The sequence below is a fragment of the Anser anser genome (assembly GCF_964211835.1).
Source record: "Anser anser genome assembly, chromosome: 18".
In the NCBI taxonomy this organism is placed as follows: domain Eukaryota; kingdom Metazoa; phylum Chordata; class Aves; order Anseriformes; family Anatidae; genus Anser; species Anser anser.
The window spans coordinates 13989736-14007248 of record NC_139739.1 but is presented as its reverse complement, the minus strand read 5'-3'; the positions used below and the strand labels follow the sequence as shown (position 1 = coordinate 14007248).

The window sequence follows — 17513 nt, the reverse complement described above, 5'->3', positions numbered from 1 at the left end:
GCTCTGTCCTGTCCAAATGTACACGAGTCTTTGAACAGAAAGTGTTTCTCCAATTACTGTACTGACTCACGAATGAAAATTCTGCAGGAGAGACCAGAAAATACACAGCTCAACAAATGACATCGTGATCTCAACTGGCAAGAAGCACTGTGGTGATTACCTGAAGGTTCTCATCCTCTCGGATAAGCTGCTTCCTGGGAAAAATCTGATTAGCCTGGATGCATTCAAGGCTGTGCTGAGTCTCTTCATCCTGAGAAACAAAGCTTGACAGTTAACTTCAGCACTGTCACTTACTGCCTTCTTCACAACGTAGCAAGTTATCAATGACCAATGAAAAGTTCAAACAGGATGGACTGTTCAGAGAATTCAGATATCAGTAACTTACGGAAGTTACTAAACTTACAAAGACAAGCACTCAAACAACTAAATATATTAGAAACAGATCTTCCTGCAGCCTGGTTAATGAAGCCATAAAAAAGAATGCCTTGAATGAACATTAAGAAAAAAAAAAGCATTAGCTTAGCTTACTCTAACACTACACTTCAGGCTCAACAACTCACACACAAGCATTAATTCACTAATGCTTTTTAGATTTTAGCCTATCCTGCTCTGTAAGAGTCTCTGTAAAAGATTTTTGCTTACCATGACAGGCCCTGGACAGGAGGAGGAATCCTCGTCTTTACTTGCAGTATGTTGAGGCTCTTCTTCACTTTTTATTAAAATCTGAAAAAAAGAAAAGTATAGCAATGAAGACGAATTCATTTCCTTTTGGCAAATAAACACAAATGAACTTTTAAAATATAAGAATTTAGCTATTAGAAAACCTCAAGCAAACAGTAATTATGAAAAGAGGAAATTCATATCAACTAATTCTCCTGCAAGACAAAATTATTTCAAAACGTGTCAGCCTCCTTCTATTCATACTGAAAAAAATATCTCTGAATGTACTGCTGGGACAGCACCAGTCTAAATGCAGCAGTTACACCATTCTGTTTATATCAATTAAATTAAAACGTGTTTATCTTTCTAGATCATCCTAAATTTCTCCCAAGCCATTTGCAGATGGTGATGCACAAATACTTCGGTTATAAAAGCCAAGGGATCGTTGTGATCATTTATTCTGATCTCTGACACAGGCTGTTAGACTCTCCTTACTTAATTTTGTTTCAACTACGGCATATGAATTAGAATTCATATATGGATTCACATAAGAGTAGAACTCCTCATTTTTTGACTTACTTTTTACATCCATGGATGAATCAATCTACTTATATTTTTGCACCTTTCCTTCCAAAAGCTCTGATCACCATGTACTAGCGCCTTGCTCTCACCACTATCTAGCCATTCCCCTGTCTTTTATCACCTGCAAATTTCCTGAAAATATTGCAGAGCATACAGTCCTGAAGTTTATGTAATTGACCCTGGTAGGAACTTGATGAATACAGGAGTTATAATTTGGTTTTGAGATGTGTCTTTTATTTATTTTAGTGGAGATAGGTGTTTTTCTGTTTTGTTTTTGTTTTGCTTTTTTGTTTGTTTTTAAGAATTAATATAGGTATTTCAGGACTACCTACATCACATAGAAGATACAAAGTTAAACCTATCACTCTGAACACAGCACAAGCACACAGCAGGAAGCGCTGATGCACTGCCTATTCCACACAGCGCTCCCGAGAGCAAAGGAGCAGCAGGTACACACCTTCTGAAACTAAACCGGCCTGCTGCGGAAAAAAGAACAATGAGAAGCAAGTGGTCTGACACCTCGGTTAAATAGGAAGTATGCCAACAAAGCGAGTGCCTTTATGTCCCCAGAGCAGGGAAGGAATGGCCTGCAAAGGCTGGCATATGGGCCCAAAATCCCGCAGCGTGCGGAGGGATGTTTCTGAGCTGGAACAGGGCTATGGCATGATGCTAAGCCTGTATTATCTACTCCTTCAGCCATTATTTCTACTTCAGTAAATACAAACAATAAATATAAACTCAAAACAAAGCAAACAGGTTCAGGCTAGGCAGAAAAAGCTGGAACTCCCGAGCCCCGCATTTTAAATGACTCCATGCAAACTGTAGGGCTCCGGGTCCTAATGAACAAACCCCAGGGTGGGTCCTGAGGGGAGTCCGTTAAACACCATGCTAACAAACAGCGAAATCCATTAAGCATTCCCTATAGTACAGGGCAAATAAAGCAGTATTATTATAGGAAATTTCAACAGCAAACACACTCCACAATAAAATATCAGAAGAGTTAAAAAAGGTAAGAGATTATATTTAATAATAAATTTTAAAAGATTAATTATTCAGTCAACTGCAAAAGTTTGTTTGTCTTGGGCTTAAAAATGGTGAGCTTTTTACAACTACATATGGACCATAAAATTGCAGCCCTCGTATTCAAAACACGAGCTCATGCTCGATTCCAGCATGACGCAGTACTTTATGCATGTTGTACTCAGTTAAGCTTATCTTGTAAAAAAACATCTGCTCTTGACTTGAAGATACCAGGAAAGGAGGGGTTCAGCCGCTCCCTCAACCACATTTGGTTTCATCTTCTAGCCCTTGGTTCTCACTCCGTGTTTCTCAGGTTATGGGATGCACCACTGTCCTTGATCTGCAAGATGTTAAAAAAGAGCCTCGTGCTCAAGCAAATTTAAAATGATGGCTGGCTAAGCAACAGGTGCAGACTGGATTAACTTTGCAGTGTATCCTGCTACCATGAAGACCAACGACTTAAGAGAAGGTGGGTTTAAAAAGGAAGATTTACACAAATCTCCTTCTCCAGCCTCACAATAATGACAAGCTTCCACACTCAATCGTCAGCTCTACAGCCACCAAAAGGACGATGAGGAGTTAGGGCACGTCCTCCTCAGAGCTGTTTCCCTAAACGTCTCCGTCACCATTTCTGCAGGCTGCCAGAGGCTGGCTGTTGGCTTCTGCAGCCACCTACCTTAGCAAAGAAACACATAGCTAATTAAAAAGATAAGCTTCATTACAAATTTAAAGCATGCTTAGTAGCACTGATGAAGAGTTTTAGTAGGCACTGTGATGTAAACAAAACTGTTCTTTACACTTCGGTTTGATTAGATGCATTTATTTCAAGAGTTTACTGTATAACCACGTACATGTCGATACTAGCTTATGAACAAACTCTTTAATACAGTTGTTATCCCAAAATCCAGCAGAGACTATTCAAATAACCACAGAGTAAGTTTCTTATTCTAATGACTGCACTCAGCTGCAAAAGAACTTCTCCTATACTACCGTGGCTTTTTACACGCATGAGTAGAATCATACCTTTTTAGGGGAATTTTGGGAAAGCCGTGTGGAAGAAAAATATGCTGGTTTCAGCTTTAATCAGGGTTATCAGATATAAACTGTGATATTGCCAAGACAAATGGTACATGAACTTCTAAAACTGTTTCTAAGATGACTACGCATTCACATTGCTACTAGGTATTAGTGCGATGCTTCATCAAGCTAACTGCTGTAGCACAAAAGTATTTATAAAAAAATTGCTGACAAGACCAGTAAGGAACATTGACTTTTTAAAATGAAGTTCAGTGATCTGATGGAAAATGAATATACCCAAAGAAATAATTCGTTTCCCATCATGTTAAAAAAATACTGATCCCAGTAGTTCATGATCTCGTGATCACAGGACTGAGCACAAGGGAACAGAAATACACCCCTGGGGAGCAGGGACATGGACCACATGCGGTTTTCAGTGGCAGCCCGTATTGACACTGGGTGAATTAATTCCGAAACCACACTTTCAATCTCAATTTCCTTCCATTACCAAAGCTTTCTAACCCATTGCTATCTATACAAGTAGCAAACTCTTCCAGGTTAGTCAAGTGAATAGAAGAAGGATGACTGCAATCGCATGACACCTAGAGCAAGGGGATTTCTGACCCTCATTTTGAGAGCCCTGCCCTGGAGGTGAGCGCGAGGACATTCTTCATATTGTAAACTCCAAGAAGCCACTCTGTTGAATTTTACACGTAATTAACACACCGTGCTACTTTCAAGGTCAGCTTCACATGAAATTAGATTTCTTCAGTCGGTTCATGCCAATCTCATGTTGACCCATCCCATCTTTTGTTGATCAGTGGCAGAATGGAATCAGAATTCCAGTTCTGTTTGACTGCAGCTGGCAAATGAGCAGCACTTCCATAACACTTAAAAGCACTTCCCAGAAATGAAATGGAAATGTTCAAATACAGCTTAGATTATAACTGACCAAGAAAACACCTTCATAAAAACCAGCCTCAAATTCAGGCTTGCACTTACACATAGGATCACATATAAATAGTAGACAGCTTATAAATAGTATAGTGAAGCTTGTTTTTATTCTTGGAAATAACTTTTACGACTGCAGCCAAAAGGTTTATTATGGTATCGATTTTCAGTGCTGTCCTTTCAACTGTATTATACAGCTGTATATTACACCAAAAAAAGATTGGTGGTGTTAATTCTCCATCCTTATATTCTTCTTGAAAGGATAAATGCTTAGTAAAGCTTGTAACCTCAGACTATTCAGCCAGAATGGGAACATCTTAATTACCTCTCACTTAAGATGCACCTTCTGTTTCAAATTATGTACATAATTGAGACATAATAGCCATGTGTTTGCCTGCAATTCTAAACAAAAAAGAGGAAATAAAAAAGGATGACTTAAATTCACATATTTACATATAATTGGACCTATAAATTACAGCAAAGAAAAGAAAAATTGGAGGTAGAAGAAAAATGAAGTACCAATGCATTTAGCTTTCTTCCCATGCCATCCCCTTCCAGCTACTGACTTCCATTTAGTTTAGTGATAATCAAATTGAGCTGCCCCTCAAACTCAAAACATAGCTGTTTACTTGCTGTGTCACAGTTGTCTTCTTAGTTTCAGATAGGAATCCAAGATTTTGACAAAGGAGCGTTAGAAAATTTGAGCATGAAATATTCAAGAATGCGATCTGGCTTTAACAAAAGATGCTTCTGTTACAAAGTGAAAACACTTCTTCCTTTTCACAGGAGGAAGGAAATTATTCTGAGATAAGGATAAACGCTTAGTTTGCCATGTTTCAATCCCTAACAGCAAGGTTTCCTCTCTTTCCTGGCACTGAGTGTAGAAATAACTGAATAGCTTTCAAAGGTATTTACTGGTGAAGTAGTTAAAAATATGGGCATTTACACATTATTCTGAAGAGGACAGACAAAGAATTGTTTGAAGATTTTCAGGAGAACTAGAAGAGTTGTACGGAAAGTACAGATATCTTGGTGTTTTGTTTTGTTTTTTCCTTAATTACAGGTTGCAAATACCAACTCAGTAAAATGTATATATTTTTGTCTAACGTCTTGGAAAATGCTTTAATTAAGAAAATAATCAGTAATAATCAATAATAACTGTAGAGCCCACATTCAACAGGTAGCTTGTCTTATCAAAATAATACGTTAAGCTTACCAAAATATGAGAGAGAATAAAACAGTCCTCTTTGTCCCAGAAAGTTTCAGACGATACTCTTCCAATATTTCACATTGGCAACTGCAAATAAAAAGTCAGTTCTTTAAAACATGAACCTCCAATTGAAAAAACACTTTTCAAATAGCCAGACACTTACTTGTACAAGAAACTCAGCTGCTATGCTGGTTTGTCCTAATTAAAGAGGAAAGTAAAAAGTACTAACTAGCGTGCAAGTCATAACCCCTGAAGAGGGAATTCAGCAGGTACACATGCTCTGGCTAAGGCCTGATTTCTGGTAGGGAATGGTTCAGAAATCATAACCACCAAGCAAGTCAAATATTTTTCAAAATTCCTTTGCACATGGAAATTAAAAACAAACAAACAAGAAACACACACAAGATAACAAATTACTTGGCAATACGAAGTACTGAAAAGCTCTGCTGTAGAATATCCAACTGTTTTTTTTATCAATTTTTAAAAGTGATTTTTAATTTTACACTAAAGTTAGTTCCCCCCCACACAGTGGTTATTGTCTCAGTACTTTTGGACAAAGCTGCAAAAATGCCCCAGCGACCAGCAATGCTCACGATGCCATTTTTTACAAGCCCCATCTTTTTCACTTTCCAGGTGAACGGCTACTTTCAAAAAATAAATTTAAGTATTCCATGGCAAATATGTATTCCCCCCCACCCCCCCCCCCCCCAAAAAAAAAAGTATTAAACATCTAATTTGCCTCATTCCTACACAGTCACTTCAGCAGGCATTCAAAGGGCTCTTCCATAGCATCGGAATGAGTGCTCAACAGCGTGAGTCACGCGGGATGCAGCGTTCTCTACCAAAATACTCAAACCCTAAAATTAAAGTTCCAGATTAAAACCAACCATTCCTAAAGCATGCAAGCAGCCAAAATGATGGAATACCACTCCCTTGCATCCCAAAAACTTGTTTTTCACAATAACTTGGAAACTATTCCAATCCCATGCTGCACGTGTATGTGCCTAGAAAGTCAAACTTACAAACCCATACAATCCTGCTGCTAGAAATAGCTTCCTTGTACTCGGATGTGCCACAACTTGTGATAATTTTCACATCAAGGTCCATTTCCAAAATCTTTATTTTGCATTTATCACATTGTTGTTTGTGGTTTGCGACAGAAAAAGGATAAAAAGTTCTTTCAGTACCCAAAAAAGGGATACATAATTTTAGGACTGACGTAGTAAGAAGGGATAGTTACAGAGGACAAACTTAGACACATCAAGCAAAAGGAACTCTAACCTTTCAGGCATTTCAGCATATGCTTTAGGGAAATCTCATGCATTAATCTAGCATTAAAGAAATGGTGCCATAATGTGCCTTCACAAAGAAAATAAGAGGATATGCTGCAGATGACCACAGCTGTGGAAAAGTTGGTTGTCCATCATGAATTCCGATTTTACACAACAGTTCCTGAAAGCATCATTTGGTTACCTGCAAAAGAGGTCAAGTGGTTTTTTTTGTTTTGTTTTTGTTTTTTTTAAGTCTCCTGTAGCTCACAACCAGCAAGCTAAATTCCAGTCCCAAAAGCTTTGTGGCCTGATAATTAAACATGGCACACGAAGCAAAACGAACACCATTTCGGCTTGAGGTACCAGGTTGATCGTGCAACAAGTTCCACTGCTTGGCTGGACAAAGTCACCTTTGACGGGAATACTTAGCAAGCTTATTAAACAAACCAAAAAAAAGCTATGAAGGCAGACTACGCAACTCATGAATGTCTCTTCAGAGAAACTTCTCTGGCCACGTCCATGCTTTTAAAAAGGCAAGGCACATTTTTAGGGTAGCAGGATGTGGACTTATTTTGTGTGTTTTGGGTCCAAGCAAAAACCTCCACAAAATCTGCAACAAATTTTTATTGAATTTAATGAGGTTTGGAAGAAACCACCGTGTCTCAAGAGCTTTGTAGAGAAGCTTTAAAAACAGGAGAAACTGTTCCAAGCCCAGCGTTAATAATTCTGCTTTATTTCTGCCAGCATTCAGCAAACACTCCGTGGCGCGCTCGTTAGCATTCCTCTTGCAAGGCTGCTGCTCGCAGATAAGCACCTCAACCGTTATCGCTTCCTAAGTCAACAACATGTGCCAAAGTGAAAAAAAGCGGGCTGTAGGAAGGAACCTCACCACCAAGTCACCACCAGCTCACAAACACTAATTAGGGCAGGGAGGAGCAGGCCCAGGCACTGCTGTGCAACTGCCTCATTATCACGGCTAGGCAAATCTAAGTTCGCCCCCCCAAAAAGGGAGCTGCAGCCCCCAGCTGCACGTCCCCACCCTCTGCACCGTGTAGCTCCTCTGCCTGTCTGATCCACAACGGAAAGCAAAGGCTAGAAGATGGAAAAAGGAGCAGCTCCGTTTCCTTCAGTACACCCTACAAAGGCAAACGCGTCTAGTAACAGAAGAGGCTCCGTACCAGCTTTCTTCTTAGGCTGCCACACGCGCTCACAGCTGGGTGGTTTGTTTGGGATATTTTGTTTAAGCACAGACACGGGGGTGCTGAAGGACACACTAACCCTGTCCAGTTTTAATTATGTAAGAAGCCATTCAGCTATATGGCTCTAGTGCTTACGGTGATCTGAACAGCAACACCTACACAGAGCCTTTGCTTTGAAGCAGCCTCCCGGGAGCCTTCTCTCTGTTGCCTGTTTCATAATCTTAGCCATCAGGCAAACGAAACAGGCGATGTGAACACACAGGCCTTGCCTCCCTTGTCTTGTCTTAGAAGATGCTATGAAGAAGCAGAGAAAGGGAAGGATAGAGCAATCGTGCTGTAGTGGTGAAAAACAAGAGATATAATTAAGGGGAAAAAATCTAAATAACAGTTGCTGAGCACTGCAAGATTTTCAAGTTGTAGATCCGCCGCCCCAGAGCTATTCCCAACTTACTGACCCTCCAGCAACCCCATGCAGCTCCAAAGTTGGCCCTGCTCGCAGCAGGGTGCTGGACTACCTGACCTCCACCGTCAGTCACACCACGAGTCTGCAACAGGGTTCTTCTGGACATTTATTTAAATGGAACAGTGGCAAACAGGCATTAAAAATCCCTTAAGTTTTAAGAAATGTTTATTAAAGTCCAAAAAGCTGTTGCTTTAGTTTCTTCACCGAAAGGATGCATCCAGCAAGAACAGAAAAAGTATGACTATGTTCATAAAGCGAAACAACAAGAGGAGAGCTTTTGAAAAAAACAAATCCCAGTCTTCTCTTCTGGAAGCTGACAGTTCTAAAGGTTTTTCTCCCTCTCCCTTTGCTGAAACATTGCATTTCTGCACGGGTTATGCCACACCATGTCACAACCGTAACATTATGCAAGGCTGGCTTCTGATTGAAAGTTCTCTATTTCTGTTTACATTTCTAATGCTTTGCAATGCTGCCGGTTCCCACATAACCTGGCTGCGCAATGACTCAGCCTCCTCTTGCACCACACATCTCCCACTTACCACTTCGTTGCCTTTTCGGTTGTTCCCTTTGCGCTTGCATTTTGTCTTAGATCGTTCTTCTCCTTCTTTTTCCTGTTCTGCCCAGCGGATTTGAGCTTGCTTCCCGCTAAAACTGTTTTCACGCTGTTCTCAGAAGCACCTTGCTCCTGTTCCCCAGCCTGCTAGCAGCAGCCGGCCACCGGGGCGATGCGGGTGTCTCGCAGCCGAGCCAAAGCCACAGAGCCGAGAGCGCCGGGACCCAACCGAGCCAGCCGCTCCTGAGGCTGGGTATCGCAAGGCTGCGACTTACAGAAAGCGTTAACACATGCCCGGAAGAGAAATGCCGGCCTTCAAGGAGGTACTTTCCAGTTATATGGCCACGCATCTTCTCTATCACACACTTTTCCGGATTAAGCTAAGTAACCAGTGCCAGGCTGGAGAGCAGTGGGATGTGATGAAAGATGGAAGCGATGGACGAATGAAGTAGAATGAAAGCAGTAAAAGCACTGCCAAGACTGCGGCACCCTAATAGCTAACAGTAATTCAGAAAAAAACTGGCTTTGCATTAAGAAAGGCCCATTTTTCCCAACTGGATGGAAAGAATAAACATCAACAGACCCTTCAGTGGGACTACAGTATTCTCCATTAGGAGCAAGCGTTTCTGAATAATTAGTTCTGTATTATTCTTCACTGATCTCAAACCAACCTAGGCCAAAACACCATGGCAAGCTTGAAACCAAAATCTGAAGACAGCTTTGCTTTGTCTTATAAAATTTCAGATTTGTCTTTGAATTCCTTTTTCATAAAGCCCTGAGATTCACATGCTGCAATTGTGTTCGCATATAAGCCAGGACGTAACCTACCTGCCACATCTTCTGATGAACCGCCAAGAAGCCTAAAGCTCAATTAACAGCCTATTCTTATTTTCCTTTTCTTTCAGTTTTGTATTCCTTAATTTTACTTGCATGACAGGCACGTAACATCTATCTAGAAGGACCAAACTGGAGAGAGGTTCGCAGGGATGGATGTGGATCCAGTGGTCCTCATTCCAAAAGCTCACAGGACACAGAATCCTGACCTGGGGCCTGAGCTGGTGGGAACTGGAATAGTTTTGTGTAAATTCCTGGCTAGAAGTGTAATCTGTTGTGTTGGGAAAGGAAAATTACATCAAAAAGTAACCAAAAAGTCATCTTCATGACTTTTTGTGGCAATGATAGACTGGAAGTGATGACAAAAAGCAAGTGAGCAAGACTGAGTTCAGATGGCAAGAGTTTTCATTTGAAGTGGCAGACGAGCGTGAGGGAGCAGCTCGCTCCTCGTGCTCCCCATTTTCCCAACAGCATCCTCACCAGCCACCTCCCAAGGCAGCTCTCCCTCCCTTTTTTCTTCCTTTCTAAAACAAAGGCTGCAAACGAAGAAGAGGAACAGGGAGAAGAGGCTGCTAATCAAAGCCCCAAAGGTTATATGCATCCTTCCCAACTCGTGTTCATCTTTCTCCCCACCTCTAAGAATGTTTTTCTTTCCCTCAATCCTTTCTGTACCCAGACGAACACCAAAGCAGAGGAAGCTACAGTTCTAGGAGAGTGGCATGACACAACACCTACCAAGGCATCCTTACAGGCTGTATTTCCCCAAGTCTATAGTATATAATACTACAAGCAATGCAAAAAGAAAGTTCTGGAAGTGGGATGAACTACGCCACTTTGATTTGAAGACTCCTCATGAGCAACTTGAAACTCCGAAGATCTTGTCCCATTGAGCTACTCCAGGACACAGTACACGGAGCTACATCCACTAGGTCCTGCGTGCGTACACTGACCTCACTTTCACCGTGCTTCGTCTGGCACAAAGCTTTTAAAACCTCTGTAACAAGAGACCACTCCATGCTTGTCATAAGACTTTATTTAAATACCAAATACCAGCTATGAATAAACATTTATTCCTGAAAGCACTGAGTAGGTGAAGTTATTACAAGGTGTCTGAGACTCGGTCCTCCGGGGCTGCTCAGGGCCTCAGCACCAAGCAGCTGCACGGCCGGGCCACGAGGAGCCTGGGCTCTTATCTGCACCTCGAGGCCACTTGCTCACTTACGGACTGGCATTTTAACCCACTAATTCGTAATTAGGTCAAAACACCCTGCTCTGTCAGGCAAGGCTTTTGGGTACGATGCACACACACCATCACCATCTTCATCCAGGAAGGAAAGGCCCTGGAGAGGCTCAGTGAGCGTTCAATGATCATTTCAGCCCAAGTACTGGCACTCGCTAAATCTCCCCCCCCCTTTTCAAGTGTGACTGTTTGTTTGTTTGTTCATATATATATATATATTTATTTAAAAAAAAGACTATGTTCAACTCTCTGAAGCAGGTTGAGCAGTGAAAAAGAAAAGGGTACTGATGCCACAGTTCTCCCCAAAGCGCTCCTCTTCCTTGCCTTACACAAACTCTGACATCTCAGCCCTTTCAGGACTTCATCCAGGCACAAGCCAATGCAGAAAGGAGTCCAGAGGGCCAGACAAGGATGTGGTCCAAAAAACACCAAGTTTAGCACTACTCTACACCATTGTGCTTCCGGACCAGATGCTGATAAAAAGCAAAGCCCGTAGCAACTGCAGGGCAGTTGTGGGAGTTTAGGCAGCTCAAGGATCACTTTAATTCCTGCAGGAGTGCTGACACTTTCTTCCCAAAACTAGTCACTTAACTTGCTCGTCTCTTAAGCTGTTATTCACGTCGTCCTCAAAGCACCAAGTAGGTTGCTTAAATAGCAGAGTTTACAGTTCAAAGACACTCAGAAGACCCCATGTGCATTAGAGCTGTTAAGCAAAAAGCTCCTCCGTGCCAGCAGGAACTGAAGCTGTCTCTGGCTGTAACGCGCAGCAGTGACACTTGGGCAGCAGCAACCACCTCAGCACTAAGGCTTAGTGCCTCCCAAGCAGCCACGGCAGGGGATGAGAATGTTGGACTACAGCATTAGCACTGTTTCTTCGTGGTATAGACATAGTAAGTTAAATCAACACAGGAAAAGCATAAGTTCAAGTAATTATTTATTAGCACCTGCAAAACAAGGCTGATTAACACAATTGAACCAAGTAATCATACTCAAAGAGCTAACCTAGGTAGAGAGCCAGCTTTATTTAATCAAAAGACCCTTTCATATGAACTGACCACCTCAAATCACATTTCAGGAGTTATTCAAAGATCAGGTTTGCTTTTCCAGGACCACGAGGAGCTGTTTGCTAGAAAGCAGTCCAAATACTTGTTTGCGCATCACCCACAAGGCTCACTATTCAGCCACTTTATGTGGAGGTACAGTAAGGGCAGACGTCAAGTGCTGAAGAAATAAAGCCACGTATGCTTGTGTGTAACACCAGAAAAAGCTGAGCAAGGGAATGCTAGCGGCTCAAGTGTAAGGCCTTCTCTGCTAGCTGGCATTTCCAGAGCTAGTTTCAGTTTAAAGCCAGACACATGATTTACCAGAACAGGTCCCTGTTCTCCTTACGTTTGAGCTGCCAACCTCCTCCCGATCAGCACAAACAGCTTATCACAGCAATCCACTGCCAGCTTCAACTTCCCTGAACTTCCAGCGCTGTGCTCTGGTAACAGCCCAGCCTTGTGCAGAGGGAGAGCAGGCTTGCACTAGCACTGCCCTTCAGCTGCGCACAGAAGCGCAGAACCGAGGCTCCCTACGTGCATTAAGAGGGACACAGAGCTCAGATGCCTTCCCTAATTAAGGAGGCTTCCTATATTTAGATCATAAGGGACAAACAAACTGGTTTGGCTAATCTAGCAGCACACTGCCTCGGAGAAACCTGCTGCTCCATGTCCTTTCTTTGGTCAGCTGATTCAATTCAGTAAAGCCACGAGAGAAAAAAAAAACAACTTTCCTCGTATCATTAAACAGCTTCAATATCTTCCAAATATTAAGACAGCTCGTTCCACCTCTTTCCATTCACGGAAAGCCACAGTGACTGTCAGAAGCAGGAAGCGTATCTGGCAAAGTGCTGCTTCGTGTGTGCAAGTAGCACTCAGCTAAGGCCTGGGGACGGGACTGAAGTAAAAGGCAAGCAGAGGGGGGTCAGCGTTCAACAGGTCCTACAAATAAATGCAGAAAAAGGACAGAGACTGCTGCATACCAAACGTGAGGAGCTGTGAACAGTCGAGGCTGTATCTCACTTGAGAGACTAACCTAACAGCAAGGATTTAACCAGCATTTGTACTTCTGACTGGGGAGGCACGGGGCAAAATAACCCGTCTCGCATCTCTTAAGACAGCCTAGAGAACTGAAGCAAGTCTTAACGTGCTTCAATTCCTGTAACCAGTTCTGAAGGTTAGTTACATGCACTGGGTGTCTGCTATTACGTACAGAGGTCTTCAGGCAGGGTCATTTTGTCAAATCAAACCTCTGTCCTCTGAAGGCACACGAGCGATGTTTTAGAACAGATTGCCTTTCTTCTTCCAGTCCCAGTAACCCTCTAGCTACTGAACGGAGGCAGCACGCTCTGCGACCATCCTACTCAAATCCTCAACATGTCAAAACAAAGAAATGCAGCTTCTAAAGTCATGTGCACAGACCAGCCAGGGAGGCTGGCTTCAGTCATGACAACACCCTAAAAATCTCTTCTTATCACAGCTTCCATAGTATGGCAAGTCCACAAGCTTATTAGTTCACACCGAATTTGCAGGAATGTTCAGAGCCAAGAAAAAATTTACTTGGATTAACAAAATGTTTACTCTAAAAAAAACTAAACAGAACGAAACCAAAGTTAAATATATTTAGGCACTCCAGAGAGGCACCGAAGGATTTAAGGTACATATGTACAAAATCCTATGCTTCAGTTAAGAGTTGAAATTAAGTTCTGCCACAGAACACAACTCTGCTACCGGGCAAGCTTTGACACATCCCCAGTCAATATTTACCCGTCAGGCTCTCACTCCCTCCCTGCTCCATGTTTCAAGTTAAAAACCAATTAACCTAGATGTTCAAGCTTCCTTAGGAGGGCAGGAGCAGGGATCTGCGTTATTTGGAAAAGGACTCGATCCCATATGGTAACTACAGCCCCTTTCAAATCGGCATTTCAATGGCTACGTCAACCAACAGGAAAGAGTTTCTCTACAGAAACTAAAGATTTAAGTCAGGTTTTCCTACCTGCTCGCTTACATCAACGTTACGTTCTGTAGAGTTGATTTGTTTTTGTTTTTTAAACTAGAAACAGATATGGCCCCAGTATGATATTATACACTAAGGGCCCTTTGAAAAAAAGGCACAGCAAATTAGTAACACAGGATAATATGTGCTTGTACGCAAGTATTCCTCCAGCTCATCACTAGAAGCACACAGTCTACAGCAACCTTTGTTTCTAGTGTTGAGTTGCTGTAGGAATGTATTTGTCTGCATATACAGTCATTTACACCCCGGGGAACTCTGATGGGAATATCCAGAACGCTTCTCCCCAAAACTTGACTTAGTATGGATTCATCCAAGCCAAACAAACCCTGGCTTCTCACTTGTTTTCCCTGGAGAAACTCATTCTTACTGGCAGATACACTGAACTCTGAGAAGGCTGAGCAGGAAGAACACTAACAATAACAACACATTTTTAAGTGTTTTATCCTTAAAAGAACATTCACTCCTTCCTAATGTGACTCAAAGCAAACCTAGTTAACTAAGAAAGGCTCGCTTGTAATTAAGAGAGAAGCCATCAATTTAAGGAAACAAAAAGCTTGGGCTCTTCAGCATGTTACCTGAGTAGAACACATCCACACATCTTCCCCACAGGCATTACAGAAGTTCAACAGGTAATTCTGTTACTGATGCATCGGGGAGGAATTTCCATTTTAAATACGGTTCAATCCCCGACTCACTTCTGTGAACTGACTGTCACCCTGTACTCAGCTCTGGTGAGGCTGCGCCTCGAGTACTGTGTTCAGTTTTGGACCCCTCACTACAAGAAGGGCATCAAGGTGCTGGAGCATGTCCAGAGAGGGGCTGCGAAGCTGGTGAGGTGTCTGGAGGACAAGTCTTAGGGGGAGTGGCTGAGGGAGCTGGGGTTGTTTAACTTGAAAGCTCAGGGGAGACCTTACTATGCTTTACAATGACCTTAAGGGAGGCTGTAGTGAGGTGGAGATCAGGCTCTTCTCCCAAGCACCAAGTGATAAGATGAGGGGAAACGGCCTCAAACTGCGCCAGGGAGGTTTAGGTGGGATATTAGGAGAAAATTCTTTACTGAAAGGGTTGTGTGACATTGGAATAGGCTGCCCAGGGAAGTGGTTTGGTTGCCATCTCTAGAGGTCTTCAAGAAACGTGTAGATGTAGAACTTCGTAGCACGGTTTAGTGGTGCTCATCAGTACAAGGCTAAAGGCCGGGCTAGGTGATCTCCAAGGGCTTTTCCAGCCTGAATGATTCCACAAAGCCTTCCTTCTGAAAGGCTCTGATTCAACATCAGAGGTCTGTGCTGCTGACAGTCACAGGAACAAGATTCAACATTCAATTACAAAAAAGCAGAAGTCAATTCTGCCTCTTCAAGCTCTGTGGTGGAGCATGAAGAACCAGGATAGATGCACACAAGTAGTTTTATGGGTTAAAGTAGTTTTATGGGTTAAGTGGGACATGCGGACATTGTCAAATAATGGCTTGGTCTCAGCACAGTCCCTATTAGATCAAGTGGATCACAGACTCGTCCAGCCAAGGTTTGCGCATCTCCAAGAACTCCTCCAGAAAACCTGTTCCATATTAAAGTTGGAATCTTTAGAAAATTTTAAGTGAGGAAAAATACTCAAAGATAAATGAAGCCTTCACACCGAGCAGAAAGGAAAAACAAGGATAGGAACAATGTCCAGAATACTCAAGCCTACTTCACTTTTATTTCAAACGTTTCAAGATGTTATACATTTGGTATAATACACAAATCTAGATGTGAAATCAACTTCTAGAAGCAAATGCTCAGAGTTGTGATGAAAAGCATCTGACATTTAGATAAATAACAGCTCACCGTAAGATCCAGCTCAGCATCCAGGCCTTATTTTTCAAAGAGCTTGCATACGATTTTGTACATCTAGATTCAAATGCCATATGTATACACATATATAACTAAACTGCCTTACCTGGGTGAAAGATTACATCCTTATGTCGCAAAGCTTACTTGACAAGTTTAAGCTGATCTGTGAAGCAAATTATAAGAAAATCCCATGGTATGTTTTAATAGCAGTACCGTATCTGTGTCATGAGCTGGGAAATAAAATGTCTCTGCATCACTTTCAGGCCCAGCTGACAGAACTGTCCTGAGAGTAGTCTTTGGCTGGTAGAGGTTTCCAGAATAACCAGTGAAATCCGTGAAGCAGCACTTAGAGCTGCTGCAAATTATGTTCAGTCTGAACAATTTAAAATTTGACATGAAGATAATCATTTTTTTTTTCCAGTTACCATTAACATGAGTGCTAAAACCAGATCTCCCAAAATAAAACAAACAGGCCAGTATTTCTTCTTCTCACTATTTCACATACAACAGCTTGAGAAGTCCAAGCACTGGCGTGTAGATGCTGCTGCAAGGAAAGAGATCCTTGACAGGACAGGCATGCTCTGGTGATGGATTCTTGGACTAGGAATTAAGGTTGTTACAGGTAGTTGCACAATAAAGTAAATAAGGGACACAAGGCTGACAGAAGAGATCCACACACTAATTCTCCCACTCTGAGGTGACTCTCACGCTATATTTAGTGTTGATACAGTGCCACCTTCAATATTGTGTGCAGTTCTGGGCTCCACAATACAAGTAGGATGTTAAGGTCCTTGAAAACAACCAGAGGAGGGCAATGAAGCTGGTAAAAGGGCTGGAAGGCTTGTCCTATGAGAAAGGCTGAGTACACTTGCGCTGTCTGGGCTGGAGAAGAGAAGGCTCAGAGGCAGCCTCATTGCTCTCTACAACTTCCTGAGGAAGAGGAGCCCTGCATTCTCTGAACACAGACCTTTATTTTATTATATGCATTTTACTAACCCTTGTAGTCAGCATGGTATTCTGAATAAAGTCACTTTTCCACACTGCTCAATTTACAGCACATCTCCTGGCAAAGCTCCATGGCGCTCACCATGTTTTAGGTATTTTCACGCTGTCCCATACAGTTAGGTAGCACTACTGCACTTAAAAGGCTGAAAACTAAGCATGGTAAGAATTCAAGGTATCAGAAAGGTTTTGTTTTGGTACCCAAAACAGATGTCTGAAGTCTAGTTTTTCCAAGGTTTCCGTGTTCTATACTACTCTGCTCTGTACTCAGGGAATCCAGCTCCACTAGCTGGGGGAGTTGGAGTTGCAGGGATGAGCACTCAGGCCTGGAGATGTATACCCAGCACCAAAAGCTTAACTACACATGCTGTAAAATAGCATAACTACTGTAAAAGTTTCCAGTAACTTACCGCCCAGCGCCACGATCCAAAGCAGGGCAGGGGCACATCTAAATCTCCAGGATGGCAGCCACCTGACTCACCAGACCACCACCTAGCTGCTCTTCCCAGATGAAGTTGCTACTCCCTCATCCACTGCTTCTACAAAAACCAGACAAGTTAAGATGTTACTGGGCTGCCGGGCAGTTCTGGATATTTTCGGATGTACAAGACCTTCGCAGTCTCTC

The 17513-nt window shown here is 42.3% G+C and overlaps 1 protein-coding gene across 15 annotated transcripts in view; it reads right to left on the bottom strand.

The window, feature by feature from the left end:
• The window catches only part of MTMR3 (myotubularin related protein 3), a 91907-nt gene that overhangs the window by 55722 nt on the left and 18672 nt on the right, over positions 1-17513 (bottom strand). For 9 of the 15 annotated variants that reach the window (XM_083804084.1, XM_083804078.1, XM_083804083.1 and 6 more), the window contains 3 exons: positions 5447-5527; positions 643-723; positions 161-250 (listed from right to left, as the gene is read on the bottom strand). In XM_083804084.1, the coding sequence (XP_083660210.1) occupies positions 161-250; positions 643-645 (93 nt within the window). In that variant the 5' untranslated portion in view covers positions 646-723; positions 5447-5527. Of the gene's footprint in view, positions 1-160; positions 251-642; positions 724-5446; positions 5528-8912; positions 11128-17298; positions 17428-17513 lie in introns of those variants that run through there. The other 6 variants (XM_083804085.1, XM_083804086.1, XM_083804091.1 and 3 more) reach the window with 3 other exon arrangements.